General features: G+C 39.8%; 1 protein-coding gene across 3 annotated transcripts in view; it reads left to right on the top strand.

Moving 5' to 3' along the window:
- KIF2A (kinesin family member 2A) overlaps positions 1–25,704 on the top strand; it is a 46,492-nt gene extending 20,788 nt beyond the window's left edge. For 2 of the 3 annotated variants that reach the window (XM_035100424.2, XM_035100425.2), the window contains exons 7-20: positions 1,130–1,225; positions 3,281–3,335; positions 7,252–7,414; positions 9,649–9,739; positions 10,183–10,246; positions 11,122–11,213; positions 11,422–11,564; positions 13,571–13,775; positions 17,155–17,265; positions 18,835–18,902; positions 21,298–21,448; positions 23,276–23,377; positions 23,950–24,085; positions 24,917–25,704. In XM_035100424.2, the coding sequence (XP_034956315.1) occupies positions 1,130–1,225; positions 3,281–3,335; positions 7,252–7,414; positions 9,649–9,739; positions 10,183–10,246; positions 11,122–11,213; positions 11,422–11,564; positions 13,571–13,775; positions 17,155–17,265; positions 18,835–18,902; positions 21,298–21,448; positions 23,276–23,377; positions 23,950–24,085; positions 24,917–25,002 (1,563 nt within the window). In that variant the 3' untranslated portion in view covers positions 25,003–25,704. Of the gene's footprint in view, positions 1–1,129; positions 1,226–3,280; positions 3,336–7,251; positions 7,415–9,648; positions 9,740–10,182; positions 10,247–11,121; positions 11,214–11,421; positions 11,565–13,570; positions 13,776–17,154; positions 17,266–18,834; positions 18,903–20,598; positions 20,713–21,297; positions 21,449–23,275; positions 23,378–23,949; positions 24,086–24,916 lie in introns of all 3 variants that reach the window. The other variant, XM_035100426.2, reaches the window with a different exon arrangement.
- Positions 25,705–25,766: the final 62 nt, after the last annotated feature.

Raw genomic sequence — 25,766 nt, 5'->3', positions numbered from 1 at the left:
GTCAGAAATTAGCAAGGAACAAACTTTTTTGTTCCTTTTCATGAAAAAGAACTTAATACGCAGATTGTAATTTTAAAACCTGCATGTGTGCTCTGATGGATGAAGGATGGGAGTGGGTTTTCATGTTGGGAGCAGCTGAGCACCCGGAAACACCTTACCTTTGAAGTCAGTTGGACTGCCTTTACTTATTAAGGAAATCAGAAAAAGCCAGCTTATGTAAAATGTGACATCCAGTTTGAGTCCTTTAAGGGGGTCTTTGAATATTTTGCATCTAAATAAATCAAGCAGAACATAAAAGGGTGTGGAGAACCCCCCAGTTGGTGTGGGGAGAGGAGGGATTGTTCTCTTCTGGACAAGAAATGCTTGTGCTGATGGAATAATTAGAAGAGTATGTTGAATCAAATGTAGTTGATATATTTTGGGTATTGTGAGCAACAGAAGAACTTTTGAGTGCTCAACTTAATTAGCCAACTACAAATCCATATTAATGAGCGGTTTTCAGTATATTTGTCCAAATGATTCATGTATACATGGAATCAAATATATTTTACATAGGAGGGTCTGGAAAAGAGAGAAGCTTATCCTTTGTTGCAAGATGAAATACAGGTGAAACTCGGGAAATTAGAATATTGTTGAAAAGTGTATTTATTGCAGTAACGGAACTTAAAAGGTGAAACCAATATATGAGATAGATGCATGACATGCAAAGCAAGATATGTCAAGCCTTTATTTGTTGTAATTGTAATTTTTTGTTGTTAGGCGGGTCAATTATAAATGGAATGCAATTAATGAAATGTAATAGCGATGTTTATTTTTGTATTATTGTAACTATTTGTTTTATTACTGTGGAATTTCCAAAAGAAAGCATTTGTAAAAATTAAAAGAAAAATAAAAAATAAAAAGTTGCATTACTGAAATAAATGCAGTTTTCGACGATATTCCAATTTTCCGAGTTTCACCTGTATTAGCAAGCATTATTTTTGCAATTCTTTAAAAAAAGTTTGGAAAAATGTCACAAAACTGGCAAAAATGTTGTTAAATTGCAAACAAAAAGGTATCGTATCAGAAGATAATATATGAGAAAGGACTATTCTATCTTAAAGTTGACAGCCATTTTCTTCCCTTTTAGGAAGTTGATGCTACAAATCCAAATTATGAAATTATGTGTATGATCAGAGATTTCAGGGGGAGTCTGGATTATAGACCACTGACAACTGCAGATGCCGTAAGTTTTGCTACAACTCTCATGGTGTAAGAATTTGGGAAAGTTTAAAATAAATTGTAAATGACAGGGTGGTGTGGCCAAATAATAAATACCATATTTATTCAAGTCTAGTGTGCTTATTCTTTTTGCCAAATTAAGCTGCAAAAAATTGGGTGTGCATTAGATTCTATGGTGCATTACACTTGAGTAAATACACAGCTCACTTCCGGCGAGGTGCGTGTGCGGCTGTGCACTCCTCGATGGAGAGTTGGGACGGAGCCTGCACCCACCGCTGGCTAGCGGGACCGCCTTGCCTGGCTTCTCACCCTGCCAGACCTGCAGCCACCTCAAAACTTTCAGTCTGTCTGTTGTAAAGAGTATACTTTTTGCCTATGCACATTACATTCGCCAGCAAATTCTTTTTTGGTTTCAAGGTTCTGAAAATTGAGGTGCGCATTACATTTGATGGCACATTAGACTCGAGTAAATACAGTATGTGGTGAGGCTTATATTGCAACTGTTTACTTCCACAAGCTTTCTGGTTTTAATGTGCTCTGAATTGACAAAGATATGTGTGGGTGTCATATATTTTGGTGAGCTGGGAACTGGCAGATCTCAGTCATGGCAACCTGTAATCTCAGAGGCTCCTAAATGCACCTTTGAGATTACAGTAGTTATCGCAGGAAACTGGAAGATCTTAGCTCCTTTTCTAAACCTGTTCCTGTTTGTGATAAAAGTGGCCCAGCATAATATCTGATCAGACCTTAACATGAATAATTATGCAGTTATGGCTTAAACACGTAATTCAAATAGCAACATGCAAACTTTCCCATCACTTTTCAGGTGTTTTCCAAATGGCCAGGAGAATCTGCCTAGACCACAATGATATTGAGCATAGTTCTGAAAAGCTGTAAGGAATATGTCCTGCAATTTGAGCTTTTTGCTCTGTGGAGGGCTGAACCACAAGTGTACAGTACAGCCATACCTCGGTTTAAGTACGCTTCGGTTTGAGTACTTTCAGTTTAAGTACTCCGCTGACCCGTCTGGAATGGATTAATCCACTTTCCATTACTTTCAATGGGAAAGTTCACTTCAGGTTAAGTACGCCGCGGACCGTCTGGAACGGATTAATCCACTTTCCATTACTTTCAATGGGAAACAAAAAATTAAAAAATTCCTTCCAGTAGCACATTAGAGACTAACTAAGTTTGTCATTGCTTTTGTGCATAGCTGCCAAGTTATCCCTTTTTTTAAGGGAAATTCCCTTATGCTGAATAGGCTTCCTCGTGAGAAAAGGGAAAACTTGGCAGCTATGCTTTTGTGTTGCATGCACACTTCTTCAGATGTGAAAGTTCTTCAATGGAAAAGTTCACTTCAGGTTAAGTACACTTCAGGTTAAGTACAGACTTCCGGAACCAATTGTGTACTTACACCGAGGTACCACTGTATTTTATTTCAAGGTCACATGTGAGGCTTATCTTAGTATAGATACTTTTGTAGCAGAGTAAACTCATTGATGGGGTCTAAACCACTGAACCTAGGGCTTGCCGATCAAGGTCAGCGGTTCAAATCCCCGCGATGGGGTGAGCTCCCGTTGTTTGGTCCCAGCTCCTGCCCACCTAGTAGTTCGAAAGCACGTCAAAGTGCAAGTAGATAAATGGGTACCTCTCCGGCGGGAAGGTAAATGCCGTTTCAGTGCACTGCTCTGGTTCACCAGAAGCGGCTTCGTCATGCTGGCCACATGACCTGGAAGCTGTCTGCGGACAAACGCCGGCTCCCTTTGCCTATAGAGCGAGATGAGCGCCGCAACCCCAGAGTCGTCCGCGACTGGACCTAATGGTCAGGGGTACCTTTGGGTATTTACCTTTACCTTTACCTAAACTCATTGAAATTAATGAACCTGTTAGCCATCTATTAATTTCAGTAGAACTAAGGTTGGGTATAACCTACTGCTGAATCCTTTTGTTTTTGATCACGTACATCACTATAATTATTGAAATAAACTATCTTTAAGTTTCTGTTTCAGAATTGGTTCAGAATTACTAATTTCATTGACTGGTTGTTGTTTTTTTTAAGATTGATGAGCACAGGATATGTGTGTGTGTAAGAAAACGACCACTAAATAAAAAAGGTAGGCCTCTTTTTAATATGCAGGCTTTTATGGGAGGTGTGGGTAATAACTTTATTTTATATTTGTCTTGAGGCCACATGGTGAGTTGATTCTTTTTCAGGCTGCCCTGAAAGGTTTCCATAAGGGAGGGTGAATATGTTTTATCAAGTGGGTACTAGGATAACTCCAAGTATTTGGATTTCTCCTAGAGCACATTTGGAGCCAAGCTACCAATAAAAAATAATGGACCATTTCTGGTTTATTCACACACACTATAAATTTGGTTTTCTGGATGTGCTTGTATAGGCTAGATTGAACCCAGGAACCTCCTTATTTGGTCATATCTAGAAGTGATGTCTCCTTTTAGCATTGTTCTGTGCATATAGACATCACAATTTGTAAAGAGGGCCTGTCTTTTCAAAGATCAAGGCAACTTACGAGAAATGTACAATAAGCAATAAAAAAGGAACTCTCTCCTTCCTTCCTTCCTTCCTTCCTTCCTTCCTTCCTTCCTTCCTTCCTTCCTTCCTTCCTTCCTTCCTCTCTGTAAGACCGAGTAGCAATACAAACTTCGGTAACTAGAAGGATTTCAAAAAAGTCTTCATGTTCCCTCTGAAATGCCAAGAGGAAGGCAGGGCTAGGCTATCTGAATTCTCTAAGTTAAATATAGTTAACCCCCCCCAAAAGGGGGGGGAGATTAAATGTTGTGGCACTGTTTTACCAAAGTGAAGGTTATTTTATTCATCCAAACCTCAATTCCTGCTTCTATGTAAGTAACACTTCTGTTCAAAGAAACACCTAGTTTATTTGGAAGCTTCTAATATTCCCATAACTAAATTAGGTATTAGTGTAAATGTTGAAATTGTGATGGAATTTCTCTGGGGAGGGGATTACTTGGGAATTATGTAATGAGATGGTTACATAATGTTCCATTTGAGTGTCTTGTGAAGAGCAATGATGCATTAAATATTATGATGCTAGCAGCTCTGTAGAGCGTATTTAGCTATAACTTAAGTTCTAGGTATATTTGGCTTTCTTCATGCAGGTCCTTGAGCATCAATTTGATTATCATGGTATTATGGTTTGGAGTGATGGTTCTCATGTTATCTCATATAATGATGAAAAATTTACCTCTGCAATAGAAATCAATTTAAAATTTGGGGGCTGGTTAATATTAGTCCATGATTAATCAGACACTCCCTCCTTTCCCATCAGTCTGTCCAGGTCCTAACCTACAGTCATTGCCAACATGCAGTTCTAGGGCACAGACACGTCTGGAGTATCAAGAAAATAGGGAGACTGCCCCACATAATTTGATAACCTGTTACCAATGCCAAAGCCAACCAAATAATGTGGGAGAAGAATGCATCTTCCTGATTTCTCACAGGAGCCAGCAAAAGTAGGAGAAGAGTTGATGTATCTTCCCCCAACTGTAATGGGTTATCTATAGGGGCTTATCTATAAGGGCTTATCTATAGTTGCCTTTCCTCTGCGCTTTCTGAGTACCCTTTTTTCTTTTTGCTCTGGAGCTTTACCTGCAAGAAACCTGCTCTTTAAAGCTCAATCGGAGCAAATGGCAATCTGCTGAAAACCCAAATTGCTGTTTTCTCAAATTCAGCTTTAAAGAGGGTTTTTTGTGGTGAAAGCTCTGGAGCACAAAAAACAAAAAAGGGGGGGCACTCTGACATGGAGCTTTAAAACATGGACCTGTGTCTGAAAGAGCAGGGAAAACAGCAGGACAAAAGGCCAGTGTGGAGAGATATGGGATGGTGCAAGAACCACTTGCACAGGTTGCTGAACATGTCCAAGGCTAGGAAGGCAGGGCTGAACAGGAAACATTCTGCAGCTCAGCTTATTCTGTCAGGAGCTGAATCCAGGTGATAGATGGGTTACAATGGGCCAATTTCCGCTTCTACGGTAGTACTAAGATAACTTTGGAATTATCCTGGTCTCACTATGTGTAATCAGGATGATCTCACACCTCCCATAGATTTCTGTATGGTCTCAGTTGAGTTCACGACTGTGTCTGTTCCTTACCTGGGAAAAAGCTGGGTGGAGTAATAAAGTGCTGCTGATGCTTTCAGAGGGTGGTGATGGGGATTCCTCCATATCTATACGGCAGTTGTCAAGGCCATCTTGGTAGTTTCCATTCCTCCTTTGGCTTTTTCTCTATCCTTTTCTCCTTTGTATTTCTCAGGTGGTGGAAGGGAAGTAGCCTGCTTTTCTCCTCAGCTCTCTGACTCATATCTGAAGACAGAGGGTCTGTGACAGCTTCCCTTTGATGTGCTGGACAAGTCCATTGATGTGGAAGTTGCCCTACTTCTCTGCCCTTCAGTTCAGAATGCGTGTAACCATCCTGTGGTTATATAGGATGTTACACATTGACTATATCACAGAACTGTTGGAGCCTACTATCTTTCAGTCACTGGAGTGTAATGTAGATTTTATTAGGAATGTAGGCTGTATTCAACCAGTTGATCTATTAATCAACTGAAATCTAATTAGTTGCATACACACACAGAAACTTACTTACTTACTGCCCTTCACTGTAAGGTCCCAGGGCAGGATACAACATTACGAAAAATTTAAAACAACCCGCAAGTATAAAAACAAGGTGGGTCCAAAAAACATACACCTCAGGTGTCAAAAGCTAGGGCCTTCAGATTTGCAGCTGGTCCCCATATAAGATTTGATAGGATTTCATTTTCTCTGTCCTCACCAGGTTTGATTGGGCGAACTATTGCAAGACAATATATTGAGGAGGTTTGGTGCTGTAATAAAAGTTTATTTAATCAACTTTTCCAGAATTTTCACCTGCGCATTCTAGCTTTTAAAGTGAAACATGAAATGTGAGCGTCTTTAACTCTCTGAACTTAAAGATATAATTCACTCAGTGTTGTAAAACCTGAAGTTCCAACTTTATTCTGAAGGTTTGAGTGACTAAGAATACCCTTAATGTTTTCATTTATAATGTAATGAAATTCATTGTAATCTTCCTAGGAGACAGATCACAGTCTGTTTATCCTGCTTGTATAACCAATATTAGCTAAATTAAACTATAAGGAGATGTGTGTCTGTTGAGTTTTGGCATGCTACTTAAGATGTTTAAAAGTTGTGAATTTGTGTATTCAGATAATTTTTTTAAAAAAAAGAATAAAATTGGGGTCTAATGGGCCTTGAAGTATAGTCAGGTCTGTAATATAGTGTGCCCTAAGAACCATCTATTGAGCTTTTTCTTTCCAGTAATATTTTTCTGTGTTTCACTTGCAAATATAGGGCAGAAATTTCCATTTTATTTTTCTGCCACATGGTTACAACACTTCTCTCAAAGCTAAACTTTGGTTGCTTCTCAGTAACTGGGTGGTTAGGTGAAAGGTCAGAATCAAAACACTTCAATGTAGAGCTCTTTGTATGAGAAACCTCAATATATTCTGATTTCTGTCCTGAGGGGTTTTTCCCCCTCACAGAAATAGGACACATTAATGCATTTGACTGTACATACAAAGCACCTTTTGTTTGCATGTCTCTTGGAACATTGGGCTTTGTGTATGTTGTTGCTGACTCAGGCATTTCATACAATTAACAATAGCTAATATTAATGAATGCACAAACTGATGAAATCAAGTTGGCTATCTCCTGTTCCCTTGAAGATGGGTAATGATTTCTTTATGTACTGTTCTTGCAATAAGCTATTTATGCATGCAGATTAAAAAAAAGAGAGACTGAAAATGATTCTAGTTTAAACTGAACAGCCTGAAAATACATGTACATATCATTTTTTCTTCCAAAGATGCACTTTATAGTAATACCGGATTCACATAAATTGCTTTGAAAAGATGTAAATATTTTGAATGTATGACTAATGTCTCAATTAATTAACAACAATGACGTTTGTATATCCAAAAAAAAATTAATTCACATTTAATTGCTTTTTTAGAAACTGTAATGAAAGATCTTGATGTAATAACAATCCCTAGCAAAGATGTTGTGATGGTACATGAACCCAAACAAAAGGTGGATTTAACACGGTACTTAGAAAACCAAACTTTCCGCTTTGACTATGCCTTTGATGACAGCACTCCTAATGAAATGGTGTACAGGTATGTGTTCCTTGTCCTCATTTTGATGTTTGTTGCTGTTGTCTCCTGTCAGTAAGTTCGTGTTCTGTTTGTCTCTTTTTCTACTTTGTCCCCCCAAAAGAACATATTTTCCTCGTCACAGTTATATTTAAGCTGTAATAGCTTTATCCAGTGTGAGTGTTTTTGTGTCACTGATCTGGTCTTTCCTCCCCCCCCCCTTTTGGAGGCAGAAGATCATTACACAAAGGGGTTAAGACCTCATTTGGAACCGGAGAGGCAGGCCAGACTTGAAAGATCTGGGCAGAAGAAAAACAGACTCTGCTAGGGGTTTCTTGAGAAGCGGCTAGTATTTTTCCAAAGTCATATTAGAGAGGCAAGAATAAGTCTGGAAATAGGCTCCTTTAATGCCACTTCTCTTAAGCTAGTTTGGAAGGAAGGAAAGGCTTGAAAAATGTGTAATGGGAGGGAGTAGGTGGCAGAAAGAAAGAAAGAAGAAAATGTTAGTCCCGCCATAGCTGCCAAGTCTCCCGCTGAAAAATGCGGGATCAGCAGCGGCGCGGCACCGGAAGTCTCTTCTGCGCATGTCTGGACATGCGTAGAAGCGACTTCCGGTGCCAGTGTCGCCCGATTTCCGGTGCCCAGACATGGGCAGAGCGGAACCTGAAGTGGAGCCTCCCTGGCAGGTAGGAAATCCGGGGGATTTCTGGGATTTTTTTCTATTCGGGATAACAGCGGGAAACAGATTAAATCCAGGGGTTTCCCACGAAAAACGGGAGACTTGGCAGCTATGAGTCCCGCCCACTTATGACTGCCGTCCTGCCTGCTGCTTGGTATGCAGCCCCTGACAAATTACCCCCAAGTGGAATGCAGCCCTTGGCAGAAAAGGTTGCCCATCTCTGCTCTTTGTGGTACAGTTTGAATCTGAGTCTCCTTCTAGGATCAGGAGGATCCACAATTCCATCAATTGTTACCACTTTCCCACCAATTAGTACAAACAGAGAATACAGAAATGTTCAGAAGCTCCGGATCAGCATTGCAGAGCAAAAGGGCTCTGTGCATCATTTTAGGTCAAACTTTTTCAGCAGGCGGCCGATCCACTGTCCCTCAGACCTTGGGGGGGGGGGAGGACTATATATTTTTTGGGGGGGATGAACGAATTCCTATGCCCCACAAATAACCCAGAGATGCATTTTAAATAAAAGCACATATTCTACTCATGTAAAAACACCAGGCAGGCCCCACAAATAACCCAGAGGTGCATTTTAAATAAAATGACACATTCTACTCATGTAAAAATAGGCTGCCTCCTGGACCGTCCGCGGGGCGGGTTTAGAAGGTGATTGGGCCGGATCCGGCCCCCGGGCCTTAGTTTGCCTACCCATGCTTTAGCCTATAAGCCAGTCTTTGGCCCCCAGCAGGGGAGGTCTGATTTGGCCCCTGAGGCCATTTGGCCCACGAATCCATACCTACCTATCAGTTATCTTCACTTGGGACGTCAGCTGATTGAAGGCAGGATTCAATACCTCATTGGCTGTGAGTGTCTGTTGCTAGGAGGGGACAGGTGTCTGTAGTCAAGACAACAAGATTTATCTGTCTGTTCACTGGCTAATAAGTGGGGGTTTAATTCTGCCAAAGAAAACCTGTAAAATGCAAGCAGCTTCTTTGCAGTTTCTGTAGCAGTGGTGACTGGGGTGGGCAGCAAAGGGGGAAAAGGCGAGTCTTTTTTGCTTTGGCCCTCCCACCACTGCTGTAGGAAGTGTGAGAAAGAAGCCTGCAGAAAACAACTTATGGGAATGGAGGAGGACCTAAAGTCTTCCTTTGGACTTCTGAAACCATTATTTAGAAGGCAGAAAATAAGATCTGACTGCTGCTGAATCCAAAGTTGAATGTAATTTGTGTCAAAGTACTCTACTACTCCCCCCCCTCTAAACTGCAACAGACATTTTCAAAGATTGCTTTTGATGTTTCTGCTTAGATGGGGTTATACAAGCTTTATTTCTTAGTAAAGTTTTAAAAAGCTATTATATTAGGCACTATTGGAGGAAACTGATTTTCTAGATCCATTTCAATCAAGGGTTTAGGCCTGGTTTTGGCACAGAAACTGCTTTGGCTAGTTAGCTTTGGTTCTTGTTTTTACTATGTATTTTGTGTTTTTATGATGTATTTTATGCTCTGAACCACCCTGAGATCTAAGGATTAAAATAATACAATAGCTACGTTTTTATTTCTTTTATTTCTTTTTTTCTGTGCTAAAGGTTTACTGCAAGACCACTAGTAGAAACAATATTTGAAAGAGGAATGGCTACATGTTTTGCTTATGGACAAACAGGCAGTGGAAAGACCCATGTAAGTATTTCTGTTGAGCGACACATGCTATTGAAGTGCTTTTATTATAACCTGATAACTAGAAAAGCTTTTAAGGTGTTAACAACATAATTGACTCTCTTAAGGGCAAACTCTTAGGGATGGTGATACACTGTAACATTTTGTCCCAGATCCCACTTGTGAACGAACCTACTTTATGGAACTTTAAAGGCTGCTTGCCGACAAACTTCATTAGAGTTAGAAACACACACATACATTCTTAGAGTGTCCACCGTTCCCATCACTGCAAAATGCTAAAGTAATCTGTGTCTTAACGGAGCAAATCCAGTTGTTGTTTTTACACAAAGCAGTGGGTCTTCTTAATGAAAATAGTTATTCATGCATGACCCTTGATAACGAGTATGTGACGTTTGATAGTTGCCGTTTTCATGCTGTTTATTTTATTGTATTATATTTGTCTTTAGACAATGGGTGGTGATTTTTCGGGAAAGAACCAAGACTGTTCAAAAGGAATTTATGCACTAGCAGGTATGTCCTTTGTCTTTGGGCTTGTTACAAAAGAGTCTGTATCCTGTACACTTTATGGTATTTGGGTACCACTTAATATCTGAGATTGAGAGATGTAATACAGGGGACTTGCCTGCTTCTTCACCCCACTGCAGGTTCCTGCATTCCCAAAAAGTTGTTTCTGGGGGTCAGGGCAGCCTGTGGATCATAGCTGCCAAGTTTTCCCTTTTCTCGCGAGGAAGCCTATTCAGCATAATGGAATTTCCCTTTAAAAAAGGGATAACTTGGCAGCTATGCTGTGGATTGGGGTGTGAAGGGACGCTGGGTAAAAGGAAGTTGCTGAAAAGAGGCCAAAACATCTTGCAAGGTGCTTCTGTTCTATTTTGACAGTTCCTCTTGCACCCCATCCCACTTGCCTCCAGAACAATCAGAAGTAGCTTTTCTGGAGTTACAGAACTATAGTAACAGAGGGGTTACTATGGGAGAGGGGTGGTGGGGAAGCCTCCTTTCATGTACTTTCTTGGAAAGCTTATAGTCTAAGCATTCTAGCTTCCATCCTGTGAATCTCTGCATTTTATCAGCCTCTCTCCAAAACAAAAGCTGTGAATTTTACCTGTAAATTTATGGCCTATTGTATAGGGTACTTGCTTGCATTACAGAAAGCTAATGTATGTGATGCATGTTAAACACGTGAAAACGCTATACAAATGCTCCTTTTTTATTGACTGACTAACCGCATGGAACAATCTGTGCTGCTATGTGAACATTTGTCATGGATGCTTCAGTTGATAGATGACCCTCAAGGCCCCTTCCAACTCAACAGTTCTGTGATTCGAACAGCTGTACATTTAATATTTTTCTGTCACTCAGTCGATATCTTTTTAATCTATTCACAGCTAGAGATGTCTTTTTAATGTTGAAGAAACCAAACTATAAGAAACTAGAACTTCAAGTTTATGCAACATTTTTTGAAATTTATAGTGGAAAGGTATGTGATACATACACATATATCTATTTTAGAATAAAATCTAGCAAAGCTTATTTTGTCGGGAGTTCTGAGTTTTCGTCTCTGTATTTAGATCTCTTTCTTTCGCTTGGCTGAATTGTTTTGTCAGACAGGACTAAAGTAATGTTCTAAAGACCCCTAAATAAAACAACATCTCTTCTTCCTCTCTTTCCCTTGCTCCCTGCATAAGGTTTTTGACTTATTGAACAGGAAGACGAAATTGAGAGTTTTAGAAGATGGTAAACAGCAAGTCCAGGTGGTGGGATTACAGGAACGGGAGGTTAAATGTGTTGAAGATGTACTCAAGCTTATTGAAATAGGCAACAGTTGCAGGTAGGATTTTTATTTTTTATTAAAAAACAACAACCTGGGAGTTTACTTGCCAGAGGAAAACTCCTCTTCTGTAACACCTACTGAGCTCTCTCTCTCTCTGTGTGTGTCTTTTTTTAGGAGCAGTGTTGATTTGTGTTATCAGCTTACTGTCTTAAGGTTTTGCTAATTTATTGACATGTTACATTATTACATCTGGGTTTCCAACTAAGACTGTAATATTCAAGTTCAGGCTTAAAAGAAGTTATAACCAGCACTTGCATAGCTGTGCTGCACTTGCATAACCAGCACTTGCATAACTTTGCGTCAGGATGAGAACAGAAATCATCCGGCGGTGGCGCAGCGGCAGCGGGAGGCCCCATTAGCTAAAGTGGTACCTCAGGTTAATAACAGTTTCAGGCTAAGAACGGACCTCCAGAACGAATTACCGCATTTTTCACTCCATAGGACGCACCTAGTTTTTAGAGGAGGAAAACAATAAAAAATATATGTTGCTTTCTTGAATTGTCCTAGGCATAGCAGCCAACTCCTAGAGGCCTAGATGCCTTTGCCCCCTCCATTAAATATTTGAGGAAGCTTCTTTTGCAAATGGGAAACGCCCTGGTGTTGTTGTTTTTTTGCGGGGGGTGTTCAGCTCAGAGTTGTGCATCTTTTTTGCAAAGGGGGAAAGCTCCATTTTTTAGGATCAGCTCAAAGTTGCCGAGTTTCCTTGCAAAGGGAAAAATCCTATTTTTATGGGGTTCAACTCACAGTTCTGCAGCTTCTTCTATAGGAAAGGAAAGGGAGCTATTTCTACAGTTTCCAGACAGTCACATGTCTCCCTCTGCAGACAACAATTGAGGCCTAGGCAAGGAGCCGGGAGGGGCCAGGAAGGGAGCTAGCTCTCTTATCTCCCTCCCCGATCTCTTGCAATCAGCTGCTGAGCGGGTTCCTTTCAGCTCATTCCCTCTTGTTAGCTCATTCCCTCTTTAGCTCTTTCTTTTTTAAAAAAGCACGATCTGCCTTTAGCCCCTGGGCAAGTCGGCTCCAGGGACCACGCATTCGCTCCATAAGACGCACAGACATTTCCTCTTACTTTTTAGGAGGAAAAAAGTGAGTCTTCCCAAGGTACCAATGTACACATGTTCTGGAAGGAGGTTGTAACAGAGATTGGTATTGTTGTTGACAATCAGGGGTCCCTGGACGCTACGTTACTGTACGTCTCTTACCTATTTTTGATGACACCACTATTAACCTTACTCATCAACACTTTTTTCTTTATCTGTTGGTTGCCGCTTGTCTAGTGATCTCTCAAAGATGGAAGGGTGCATCTTGTTATTCTACGGATCTATGGTTTTAAAAAGTAGTGTTCATGGCCTTTTTTGAAAAAAGTGACTCATAAAATATGTGCCACCATGAGTGATTTGGACTTCTTCGACTTTGCTTCAGCTTAGGGGCTGTTTGTGACTAACATGACCAAACAAGCTCATAGTTGGCACATTCCCACTAAATATACCTAAGTATTTAGCAACAATCATGATTATTTCATATGTTTGGTATTAGTATGAACCCTGTATTCCACTATGGAATTTATTTCATACCACTCATTCTTTTTCAAGCTTTCTGTGATTATTATGATTATTATTTTATTATCCTGCAATTTTATTCTTTATGACTGTTTTTATTCTTTCTTTTAGCTTGATGCTTTGTTTTTGTTTACTGTAAAATAAAAATAACTAATACTTGCTTCTAAAATGTAAACATATTATTAAGTGAATTGAAACAAATATGGTTCAATGAGTGGTATAAGAGGAAAACACAGATGCTCGTCTCCCTCAGTTCATGCCATAGTTGAAGACAGAGGTTAATTGGCATATGTGTACTACAAATGAGCCCCTTGTTTGTTTTGTATTAGAATAGAACGTAAAGTGTGCTTTAAATTATCAACAGATAATGTAAGCCTGACAAGCCTCGTGGTGATGTGTAATTCAATTGCATTACATCCTGTTTCTCTCCTCCCTTTGCTACAGAACATCTGGTCAGACATCTGCAAATGCACACTCATCTCGAAGCCATGCAGTGTTTCAGATCATCCTCAGGAGAAAAGGGAAGCTGCATGGTAAATTTTCATTGATTGACTTGGCTGGAAACGAAAGAGGAGCTGACACTTCCAGTGCTGATAGGCAAACACGACTGGAAGGTGCTGAAATTAACAAGAGCCTTTTAGCACTTAAGGTAAATAAAAATAAAAAATGCCTCTCATTGTATTTGTACCGAAGCCCCTCCAGTTTTCCATATTGCAGCAAATGCAGAAACTTCTGAAGGTGATATTTGCCTTCCATGTTTAATATGTGTGTTGTTACATTTGTACATTCAAAGAGCTCTGAGCAGTACTTTGTGGTTGATTTGTGAGCTTGGTTAAGCTGCAGGAGACTGATTTACCCAAAGCCAAACACCCAGTTAGACAGGGCAACTTGCAATTAGCACAAAATATATACCTAATGGAGACACACCAAAATGTTTTATCCTGCTTTATAATCCTATCTCTTGTTTTGCCCTTTAGTCTTTTAACATTTTGCAGCTAGATTCAGTGAATAAATTGGATCTGAACACAAACAACAGCTTCCTCCAAGAAAGGCCAAATTTTAAAGCGCTTGAAATTTAGTGTCACACATTTCCTCCTTATCTGTAATGTAGCTGTCAGGGGGACTCCCTACAGGGAGCCTCCCCCCCATCCTGACCAGCACTTCGCCCAGCGATAGCACGAGCAGCGAGTCAGGAGGAGGGAATGAGGAATGGAGCGGAATGGAGGGAGGGCTCAGTGACGCGTCCGAGCCCTGGCAACGCTCTGGGGAACAGGGTGGGCAGGAAGGGCTCAGAGACGCGTCAGAGCCTTGGCACTGCTCTGGTCGAGGGACAGCGGATGAGGGACTCAGCGAGACGTCAGAGCCCAGGCGCTGCCCCAGCCAGCAAGAGGGGAGACCTCTCCTTTCAGCGCCCGAATTGAGGCGCGTGCCCACACGTAGGGCTAAGGGGCGGCATTTCGGGGTGCCCAGGCTTTTATGCTGGCCCCGAAGCAGAAGGAAGCCATTGCCGGGTTCTGAAAGTGACTAGGTGGTCATGTTTTCTGCTATCTCTGCACTGTAAGTAGTATGCAGAATAAAACTGTTAAAGACAGTGCGGACTGGAGCATCTTTACTCGAGAGTAGCCGCAACAACCCCCTGACAGCAGCTATTTTGCCAGTATGCATTTCTGCAGTTTGTGTAGCATGCTGAAAGATTTAATTCCGCATTAAATATCTGTAATGTACATATTTTGCATTTGTATTTATGTGCATTGCAAATTCAGTGCATGGAAAGTATCCAGATTTCGTGTTTATTTCTACTTAACTGCAGTGAACTGTTGTGCTGTTGCTCTGCTTTGTTTGTCATCTTCTAAATGTCATTAATTATATAGGGGAGCAAGAATAAGCAAGCAGCTACAGATGTTCCAAATTACTGTTGTCAGGAATAAATGGAATATTTCTAACTGAACTACTTAATCTTCATTTTCTGACAGTCTTTGTATCATGAGAAAACTGAAGGAGTTGAAAATCCTCCAGTTCATTTGTCAAAACATTTCAATGCTTTTGAAATGTGGGCTTTGCCCCATAAGAAGTTGTCTGCGATGAGTTTCCCATTGTTGAATATTTCAGAATCTGTTTACTGTAACCAAATAAGGGTCAAATACTTAAGTATTACTAGTGAAGAAAGAAGAATTATTTAAAAGTCATATTGTATTGCTGCTTCATAAGCCATGTCCACTCCTGGGATTTGATCTTTAATCCTAAATGGAATGTACAGTCATACCTCTAGTTGCATTAGGTTCATGTTGCAGATTTTTGGGTTGCGAATGTGGCAAACCCGGAAGTGTATACTTCTGGGTTTCGCCGCACATGCAGAAGTGTTCTGCGTGCTTCACGCATGTGCAGGAGCACTCTATTGCATCACACGCACGCACAGAAGCAGCACTCTACTTACGGACTTTTCGGGGTGCAAACAGCACTCTAGAACGGATCGTGTCTGTAAGTAGAGGTACCACTGTACTATAAATGGCTGTAGCTCCATGGTAGAGCATCTCCTTTGTGACCAGAAGGTTTCAGGTTCAGTCCCTGGTCTGGAACTGGGGATCCCTCAGTCACTAGCTGGAGCAGAAAGATATGAGAGGGGGGGGGGAGGCAGAACCTTTTAAGTTGATTAGATAGGCTTGGGTGGGTATGAAGTCATCCAGGGCTGCCTTTTGAATAGGGTTTTTTGGGATTAAAGGGCCATTATTCCCAGGTCATGGAGCAGGATTGAAGGCCTATCCTGACCAAGGCAATGTTTCCGTTGAAATAGCCCAGGCATAGGCAAACTTGGCCCTCTAGATGTTTTGGGACTACAACTCCCATCATCCCTAGCTAACAGGACCCATAAGGGATTATGGGAATTGTAGTCCCAAAACAGATGGAGGGCCGTGTTTGCCTGTGCCTGAAATAGCCCTTTGTAAAAAGCTTTGAGAACCATGGCACAAAACTAGTCTGGTGTTCAAGCAGTTTTATTTTTATTTAACTTTAGAAAATGTTCATACATTTTCCTTTAAAAGTATTTTACTTTAGAGTGAAATAGCCAAAAATAAAAAAATACAAGGTGAGGATAAAATTAATTAGTTTTCCCTTTCATGGTTTGTTGCTCTATTAACAAAAGCACTGTCTGCTAGATCAGGCTAGCGCAGTGTTTCTCAACCAGTGTGCCTCCAGATGTTTTGGGACTACAACTCCCATCATTCCTGACCACTGGTCTTGCTAGCTAGGGATGATGGGAGTTGTAGTCCCAAAACATCTGGAGGCACACTGGTTGAGAAACACTGGGCTAGCGGTCCTTGTAGTCCAGCATCCTGTTCCCACAGTGGCCAACCCAGATTCTTATGGAATCCCACAGGACCCAATAGCAGGAGCATTCTCCCCTCCTGTGGTTTCTAGCCTTTGGTATTAAACCCTGCAGAATTAGAGCAGTGTTGGTAAGAACCTAACTAGCATAGAAAACCCTTGTGAGGCAAAGTGGACACCCATTTCCCTTGGTTTACATTTTATACACAAAGAAACTTTTAGCCTGGAGGATTTTTTTTAAATATTTCTTTCTAAGCTGAGTACTGGCCTAAAGATGTTTTTTTACAGAATGCTGAACAGCACCTACAATAACAGTGTCGTATTAAGTGCTTTCTTCCTTAATCTCTGATACAAGTGACTTGTCTAGTGCTGCAAGGCTCCAGAAGTACCGTAGTGAAGAACAGTAGCAATTAAAAGCATTTGCCTATAGCTCAATTTGTCCACGAGAGTCTAGAGTTAATATTGTGCTCGGACTTAAAACACAAACTCTAGCAATGCCTAATTACTGTGCTACAGTAGCCTTGAGGTTTATTTGCATTTTTCTTAATTAGAAATACTGAAAACTGACGTAATATTTTAAGACTGGCTTAAATGAGAGCAACATGTCATCCAGTGTTTATTTATCTGGTTTTGTTGCTTGCGCTTGTATAAATATTTTTGCATGTGTCCTGTGGAGCAAGAAAACATAAACATGTTTACTCTTACAGGAGTGCATCAGAGCCTTAGGCCGAAATAAGCCTCATACTCCATTCAGAGCGAGTAAACTTACTCAGGTCCTAAGAGATTCATTCATAGGAGAAAACTCTCGCACCTGTATGGTAAGTTTAGTGTGTTGCATTGCTGTAGAAAACAACAATCTATTAGTAGTAGATCAACTTAAATACACCATAGGCTACATACAAAAGGGATGGAAAACGCTGTATTCTCAGGTGGCACTCTAATGTTTAGATAGCGATCCTTAGCTGTAAGTCAGACTGCTCTACAACCAGACCCATTGGTTCTCTCCTGATTATTTCCTTGGTCTTAAGCAGTGCTTTTTTTCTTTAAAACAATGTTTAGGGGTACTCCCTTTTTGACTTTAAAAATCACCATTTTATAGTTCAAATCGGGAACAATACAGTAAATGACAAAAGTACAAAGAGCCACAAATGTTCAGGGGTATGCGTACCCCTGCGTCCCCCCCAGGGAAAAAAGCACTGATCTTAAGACTTGGATTTTAAAATACCTTAAGAGATTTTTTTATAGCCAGTGTGATCTTTCCCTTTGGGGCAATTTGAAGATGGCTCCTTGATATGCTCAAGTTTCATAATATGGTTCCAAAAGCTACTTAACAGAATTAAGTTTCTTCTATGGGAAGTGTTTATAGTCCTTAAGATTCCAACAAATTCCATATGTTGTTTTAGGTAGGTTCTGTTGGAATAACCCATTAGTCAATGTCATTTTATTTGCGGAAAAGGTACTTGTGGAGGTTATTCTGCCCTGCATATGCTAGTATCCTATTTCCAAATATGCGTTGTGCAAATTACTGCCCTGTTACTTGTACATAGAGTAATTCTGTTCGAACCAGCCCAGAATTGCATATGTATTTGTGACTGAGACAGTATGGTTAGAGAGACTGTGGTTGCCCCTTATGTTTTACAGCAGTGAGACTACCAAGTGTGATGTGAAATTCATATGGAGAACGCTAACTTGGGCAGCTGAACTTTAATTTTTCAATATTCTATATCCAAAGTTAGTTTACTATTTTGTGTATGGTACTGACTGCCATGTTGAAACTCAACTATACATCTTATTTAAATTGTGAAAGTTTGTGATTATATTTATTTTGTTCCTGTTTTTGATAGTATTGTTATGGCAACTTGAATAACTAGGCCCTGTTTGTTTAAAACAAAATAAAGAAGGCTGCCCATGCTATCTTACCTTCATCATTTTGATTATTCTGATTTAGAATTAATGCTATCTTCTTTCTCAAGGGTCACCAAATATTAATAATGGTAAGAAGTGAAGAAGTAAGTCAAGAAATAATAATTAAAGTGGAGACAAGTATTCATGTTTGTTGCATATATCAATTCCTGCTGGAAAGCAGCACTCTTCCCTAATGAAATTGGGTGGTGATGGAGAGATTGGAAATATAATGTATTAGAAAGATACCATATTGTATGGGTAGGTGCTCTAAAATGTGGATTCATTTAAAACTGAAAATAGGTTTAACACATAATATGAATCACTTCACTATCAAATGCTTACTTGAACACAATACTTAATATTTTTCAGTGTGCATAAATTTAATAAATATTTCCTTCTTTTAAGTAATAATGCAGATTTGTGCATATGCTCTAGACTGTTGTTGTCCTTGGAAAATAACTTTTGATATCTTTTCCTCCCAGATTGCTACTATTTCTCCAGGGATGGCATCTTGTGAAAATACTCTAAACACACTAAGATATGCGAACAGGTATGAGAATTTATAATTATATTTTTGCATTCCCTAGCAGCGTTTGAAACCTAGAAGTCTTTTTTCAGGCTCCAACTTCCTCATACTTTCTTAATTGCTATGAGGAACTACATTTATACCAGTACAGTTCACAGTTGAAGATGACAGGCCTAACTTTACGCAGAAGGTCTGAAGTGGAGTCAAAAACACGTTCTCCCACCTCAAATTTCCAGATCACAGCTGAGCATCATCTCAGTTTGATTAATCTATCCTTTCAGTCTGGAAACAGGAGTATAGGTCTTGAGCTTATGACAATAATACTGAAATATCTGTAGGTGTCCTATAAATATAGCAACAAGCAGACTAAAATAAAAACCTATATTTTAGTTAGGCTGGCATTTTAACTGAATTCTGATGTTAGTTTAAACCAATTATTATTTTCATTGTGTTGCATTTCTTGTACACCACTTACAGGCATTTATAACTAAGCATTATATAAATTGTTCAAATCAATAACAAATTAAAAGGCAGTAATAATTGGCACTGGGTGGCGCTGTGGGTTAAACCACTGAGCCTAGGGCTTGCCGATCAGAAGGTCGGCGGTTCGAATCCCCGCGACAGGGTGAGCTCCCGTTGCTCGGTCCCAGCTCCTGCCAACCTAGCAGTTCGAAAGCACATCAAAGTGCAAGTAGATAAATAGGTACCGCTACAGTGGGAAGGTAAACGGCGTTTCTGTGTGCTGCTCTGGTTCGCCAGAAGCGGCTTTGTCCTGCTGGCCACATGACCTGGAAGCTGTACGCTGGCTCCCTCGGCCAATAATGTGAGATGAGCGCGCAACCCCAGAGTCGTTCGCGACTGGACCTAATGGTCAGGGGTCCCTTTACCTTTACCTTTAATAATTATTTATAAATAATGCCATTGATATATGTTTAGCATGTCTTTAAGGCAGCAGTGAATATTTGACCCTTAAATGCTGGTTGTTGTTTTTTTTTAATCACTTCTTCCAAAAGAAGAGCAGTTTATCTCTGGATCAGTCCTTGGATGAAATAACAGCAAATGTCAGCTGTTTTGTAGCAGGGTAGACAGATGTTATGCTAGGCATGTTGTGATGTTCACCAAGACACTACTAGGCTTATATAGAAATACTAGCTTCTTTGACATGTCTTATAAATGTTCATGGAATTTGCTTTATGTATTACACAATTTAGCTAGTAAGTAGTATAGAGATCTTTGTTTTTAATATACCACATTCTGAGCATTTATATTAATATAATAGTGGGAGGCTTCTATGAATCAGCTGCATGACCACATAGTTCGTAAAGTGTACGATTAGAATAATACTAAGACCTGTGTCATAATAGTCTGCTAAAGCTGCAGTGATTTGTTTTTGTTCCTGAAGTTGTACAAAGTAAGCTTACTTTCAAGGAAACCCGTATGGTGCATTAGTGGGAATGTTGAACTTGGAACAATATCCTTGCATTCCACCCAGCTCCATTCCACTCAGCTGTTGAAGGATGACCTTGCTTAAGCCAACGTCCTTTGATTTCAGTTTCCCGCCTTGTAGTAATGACTATTTTCTCTTGGAGGATTTGCCAAGATTTGTTTGTGCCCTAGCAAGCGTGTTGCATAAATGACTGGTTAAATATTAGAGGCTGTGATTTCATTGTCCTTACAAGAACACTTTCTTTTGATTTGCTGCTGTATCTTGCTGCTGCAGAGTAAAGGAATTTGGAATTAGTCCTTCGGACATTCCCTTCTCACAGGGTAGTGGCAGTCGCTCTGATCTCTCTCCTTCCTATGAGTATGACGACTTTTCTCCTTCGATCACCAGGTCTACTTCATTCTTTACATGGACTCTCTATTTTCTTTTAGTGTTTTTCCCCCTCTTCAGCTGTGTAATTTTACAGACAAACCTTCACCTACTCTCCCTGTCTTGAGTCATCACCGCCTTTTTGTTTCCATTTTGTTTGACAGGTGGTGACACTGCATGGCCTGCAACTCATTTTCCCAATTATTATTCATCTTTTCTTCTTTTTAAGCATTTCATGCCCAAGCTTGTTATTTCCCCTCATGTGTAAGATAGTGGTGATGTCAACTTTCGTAGTACTAGCAATTCTACATCTGAATAATTGAAGTGCAACATTGATTCATTTTTAAATGCATATGAAATAATTGTAGTATAAAATAATAAATGATTCAAACTCTTGCGTGAGCACAATGTTTAATATTGCAATCAAGTATATTGTGTTTGACTCCTCATATTAAGGGTACACTCCTATTAAGGATACACTCATTCATGATGTTGACATCACCATTATTTACGTGAATTGCCTGTGAATTGATGAAGGTTTTTTTCTGTACTAAGTGAATGGTACCGGTACTAATTTTAAAATGAACACCTTCTTTGCAACTGTAGAGTAAAGGAACTGACAGTTGATCCCACTGGTGCTGGTGATATCCGTCCAATCGTTCATCATGCTCCAAATCAGATTGATGACTTGGAGGCACAGTGGGGTGTTGGTAGTTCACCTCAGAGAGATGATCTCAAACTACTTTGTGAACAAAATGTGAGTATCTGGCAAACCTCAGTGGCTGTTATTGCAGTAAAAATGTGATGCAATCATTTAGCCTATTAGTATATGGATATAAAGTTGCTTGGTGTGTTGTAAGGATAGTCTAGACTCTTTCTCTATTAAATAAAATTGAAACTAATCATATGTTGCATACATTATTCTCCTGTATTATAGCGTGTTGACAGAAATGTCTTTCTAGATTTTGTTTCACGTTTTGGAGGGGGCAGATATGACCAGCCAAGCATTCAGGATAGTGTGTGTGTGTGTGTGTGTGTGTGTGTGCGTGTGCGTAGCAATAAAATGCATATAAACAAGTATGAAACAACCATTTATACTCTCAATTTTGTTCATACTCTCAACTTTAATAAACCACTTTCATGTTATCATCAAGCATTACCTTCTAAACTAAAAAAAAACCCAACTTCTCATGCTTTGCCCTCCTAAGCATGTTTCTATATTTGAAATGAGAAACTAATATATCCTTAGTGAGATGGGGCAACCAGAACTGCTCCCTGTCTTGGGCTGCTTCACGCTTTGGAACCTGAATAATCATATCTCAATACGGTACCAGTACAGTGGTACCTTGGGTTACAAACGCTTCAGGTTACAAACGCTTCAGGTTACAGACTCCGCTAACCCAGAAATATTACCTCGGGTTAAGAACTTTGCTTCAGGATGAAAACAGAAATCGTGCTCCAGCGGCACGGCGGCAGCAGGAGGCCCCATTAGCTAAAGTGGTGCTTCAGGTTAAGAACAGACCTCCGGAATGAATTAAGTTCTTAACCAGAGGTACCACTGTACTTCCCAGTCCTTAAAAACGTCTGAGGATCTTTTCTGTGTGAGGGCCTTTTCAGTGGGGTAACCTGGCTATGAAATGCCTGTCCCCAAGTGGCTCACTGGTGCCTGCCTTGATGTAAATCCAGACCCTTCTGTTATCTTGTTGTAAGTTGCCCTAAGAAAATAATAATACAGCGGCATACATGTGGCGGTCACTCATCCAGGCACTGTCCAAACCTGCCTAGCTTCAACAAGGTGGTGTCCTCACAGGCCTCCAGACCATACAAATAATTTGCTAGACAGCTCTTTGGAGTTTCTTTCTCACTGTTTATATTTCATGAGCAGATAATGCTGTTGCTTCTGCATGGAAGAATATTTTATTGGTCCTTTGGAGTAACAATATACTATTACTAAACTTGGCATTTTAGTCAGTAAACAAAGGGCATTTGGGGAAACTGTCAGTTCTTACTGTTGTGTGGGATTCCCTAGAGATTATATTTTTGTTAGGCTCTCCTGGGGATGTCTTGCCTATACAAGCCAATCTCTTTCTCTGTATTGATTCAGGTTACCATGTTTCATTACCTTCTTTTTTCTCTAGTTTTGTTTCCCTGTGTATTCTTGCAATTGCCCATTTTTGTGTTTTTCTCAACTGAAGTGTATCCCAAAACTGGACTGCACTCTGTACATTGTAATAAACTTATGAATTAGCCTTGTTCAAGAGAACATAAGCATTTGTCTTGCTGAGTCATGGATCAGTGTTTTATCTCCAAGCAGCGATGATTCTGGGAATTTTACAAATAGGTTAAAATAGACATGGTCCTCCCTAGATAGTTGCCTTCAGCTTTGGTAATCGGTGTTGCCCATAAAAAAGTTGCATTGACTCTGAGCTTGGTTTTTCTAATTTGCATTATTCTGGCTAGTTGCTAGATAGAAGGGTAACCAATTTCTGTCATTTGTTCTTCAACATGCTGCTTTCTGTTAGCTTCTGTTTTCAAAATGTTTTTTGAAATGTAGAATTATATTGAGCTTCATTGTTTTTAAAAGGAGGAAGAAGTATCACCACAGTTGTTTACTTTCCATGAAGCTGTGTCACAGATGGTGGAAATGGAGGAGCAAGTTGTAGAAGACCACAGAGCTGTCTTCCAGGTAAACATGGAGCGCTGATTAATACAGAGGCTGGGATCCGAAGAACTGTTGAGCACTGTGCAACCAAGGGGCCTTTGGGCTTGTTTTTCTGAAGCTACAACTTCTCCCATCCCATAGGGCAAGGTTCCATTGACACCGAAGAGATTTTCAGAAACAGTTAATGAGTGGGCATTGGAATTGGCACTGGGCATGTTCAAGCCCTTAGAAGTGCTTAAGTAGTATTTTTTATGTTGGTCAAACTTCCCAGTTGGGGCAATAAAAATGTTTTGAAAAGAGCTACAAACCACTTGCAGTTTTTGTGCAGTTTTCTTAATGCTTATTTTTTCCAATGTGTCTTTGCAGCTTGATAGTTGTGTAAACTTCCTAGTCCTTATCGGAACCGCACTGAAGCTTCTTGGAAATCATTGAAACAGGAAACTGTTTGTATTTGATATTTATAAAAAGGTTCCATTGTAGGAATGTTTGTTGAACTTATCAAAATTGTTTGTTAATTTTGGTAAGTTTGGCATTGCACTACCCAATTTGTTGCCTGTCAATTGATTGTTGTATGTTCTATCTTTGGTTTTTATTAGGAATCTATTAGGTGGCTAGAAGATGAAAAAGCTCTCTTGGAAATGACAGAAGAAGTAGACTATGATGTGGATTCATATGCTACACAACTTGAAGCAATCCTAGAACAAAAAATTTACATTTTGACTGAGCTTCGGGGTAGGTGTTTATACCTGCTTAGATATACTTTTTAGATATTGAAGAATTTGTTGAAAGTGACAAGTGACTTGTATTAGCATTTAATGGGTTTCAAGATTTATATATTTTTCACAAGCCAGTTTTAGTAGGGGGAGAAAACCAACTGATATTGACAGTCATATAGTGGTTTATAAAGCAAATCTCAGGAGCTAAAATTTCTAAGCATTTCGATATGTATAGTAGTGTAGCATGTGATCTCATTTTGATTACTGCTGCAGAATTACAGGATAGCAATGCATCATATATTTCTATCTGCCGTGGTCCATTGCAGCCTTTCTTTTGACTTGCTTTTTAAAGAAACACCTGGTTTCTAAAATCTCTAGTGAGCAAATTTCAATTTGCATCTATTGGTGCTTCTAATTTCATTACTGGTCCTGACGAACACATCTTCTTTAGACTTTAAATCTTGATCCAGACATAGATCTGGATGAACTGCTGAAAGAGCATACCAAGCTCTTTTCCATTTGGAGCAGTTGTCCTGCTTTGATTTTATCTGTCTTAAAACAAAGTTGTCAGAATGGGAAGCTCAGTTCCCACTTGATCCAAAGTGGAATTGGTACTATGTGTTGCATGATTACACCTCTGTGTGTTCTAATATGTGTTTTTAGTTATACGGTACATTATTGAAATTGCATGTAGTATTTATTTACACGTAATTTTATATGTTGCCTTCCTACGCTGACACATTCAAGGCAATTTCCAATAATAAAAGGCACTACTTTATGCCTCAAGGTCTGGGTACTAGAACCGTGCTAAAATTATTTAGCTGATAACTTTCCTTTCTGTTTTAAGATAAAGTGAAATCCTTCCGCTCAGCACTACAGGAGGAGGAGCACGCCAGTAAACAGATCAATCCGAAGAGACCACGAGCCCTTTGAGGCAATATTCTGCTGCTAAAGGATGCCTGAGGCTTCATTGCTGTACCACACAGTTGGTTGGAAATGAAGCTCTAAGAAGTCAACTACTTGAAAGAGCGAAAACTTTTGAAGTGTCTGTGGAAATGCCCCGTTTCTTCTCCCCCTGGCTGACATTTCAGTTGTGTGGAACACTCCTAAGATGTCTGCAAAATGCTTCTAGACCAGATAGCACAACCAGGCAGGTTTTGGAGATGGGAAGCACTTTTTTGTTTCAAATGTTTTAACTTACTCAAAATTGTGAATTTTGTTTTGGAAATATTTGCCAATTTTTAAAAAATAATGAAGTAAAATGGTGGACTTGTAAAAAGAAAATTCACAGTATTTTGTTTCACTTATGTCGTTTTGTTGCAAAGAACAGCTGTGCAGTTTTGTATTTGCATGCATGCCCACCTCATCCGTGATTGTATATACCTCCTCTTCTAGACAGCTGTGCTCACCTCTTCCCATTTGTGCCTTGACCAAGGCGACTTGACCCTATACGTCCTCTCTAAAGCACAGCCTTAATAAATGACATTCCTTATTTGTCAATGTAAATTACTTTTATTGTGTGTACATTTTAATGTGTGTTTGGGTTTTCATTTTTTGTGACTAGTTCTTCATTTCACAGTATGTGCCATATCATTGACCTGGAATTAAAAACATGTTGGTGTGGATTGACGGCAAGCCATTCCATTTCCCCCTGTAAAAATCTGGAATCATGATTTATTTCAGTTACCATAAAGAGT

Source organism: Zootoca vivipara, chromosome 11, assembly GCF_963506605.1.
Source record: "Zootoca vivipara chromosome 11, rZooViv1.1, whole genome shotgun sequence".
Classification (NCBI taxonomy): Eukaryota; Metazoa; Chordata; class Lepidosauria; order Squamata; family Lacertidae; genus Zootoca; species Zootoca vivipara.
This window is presented reverse-complemented; position numbering and strand designations above follow the sequence as displayed.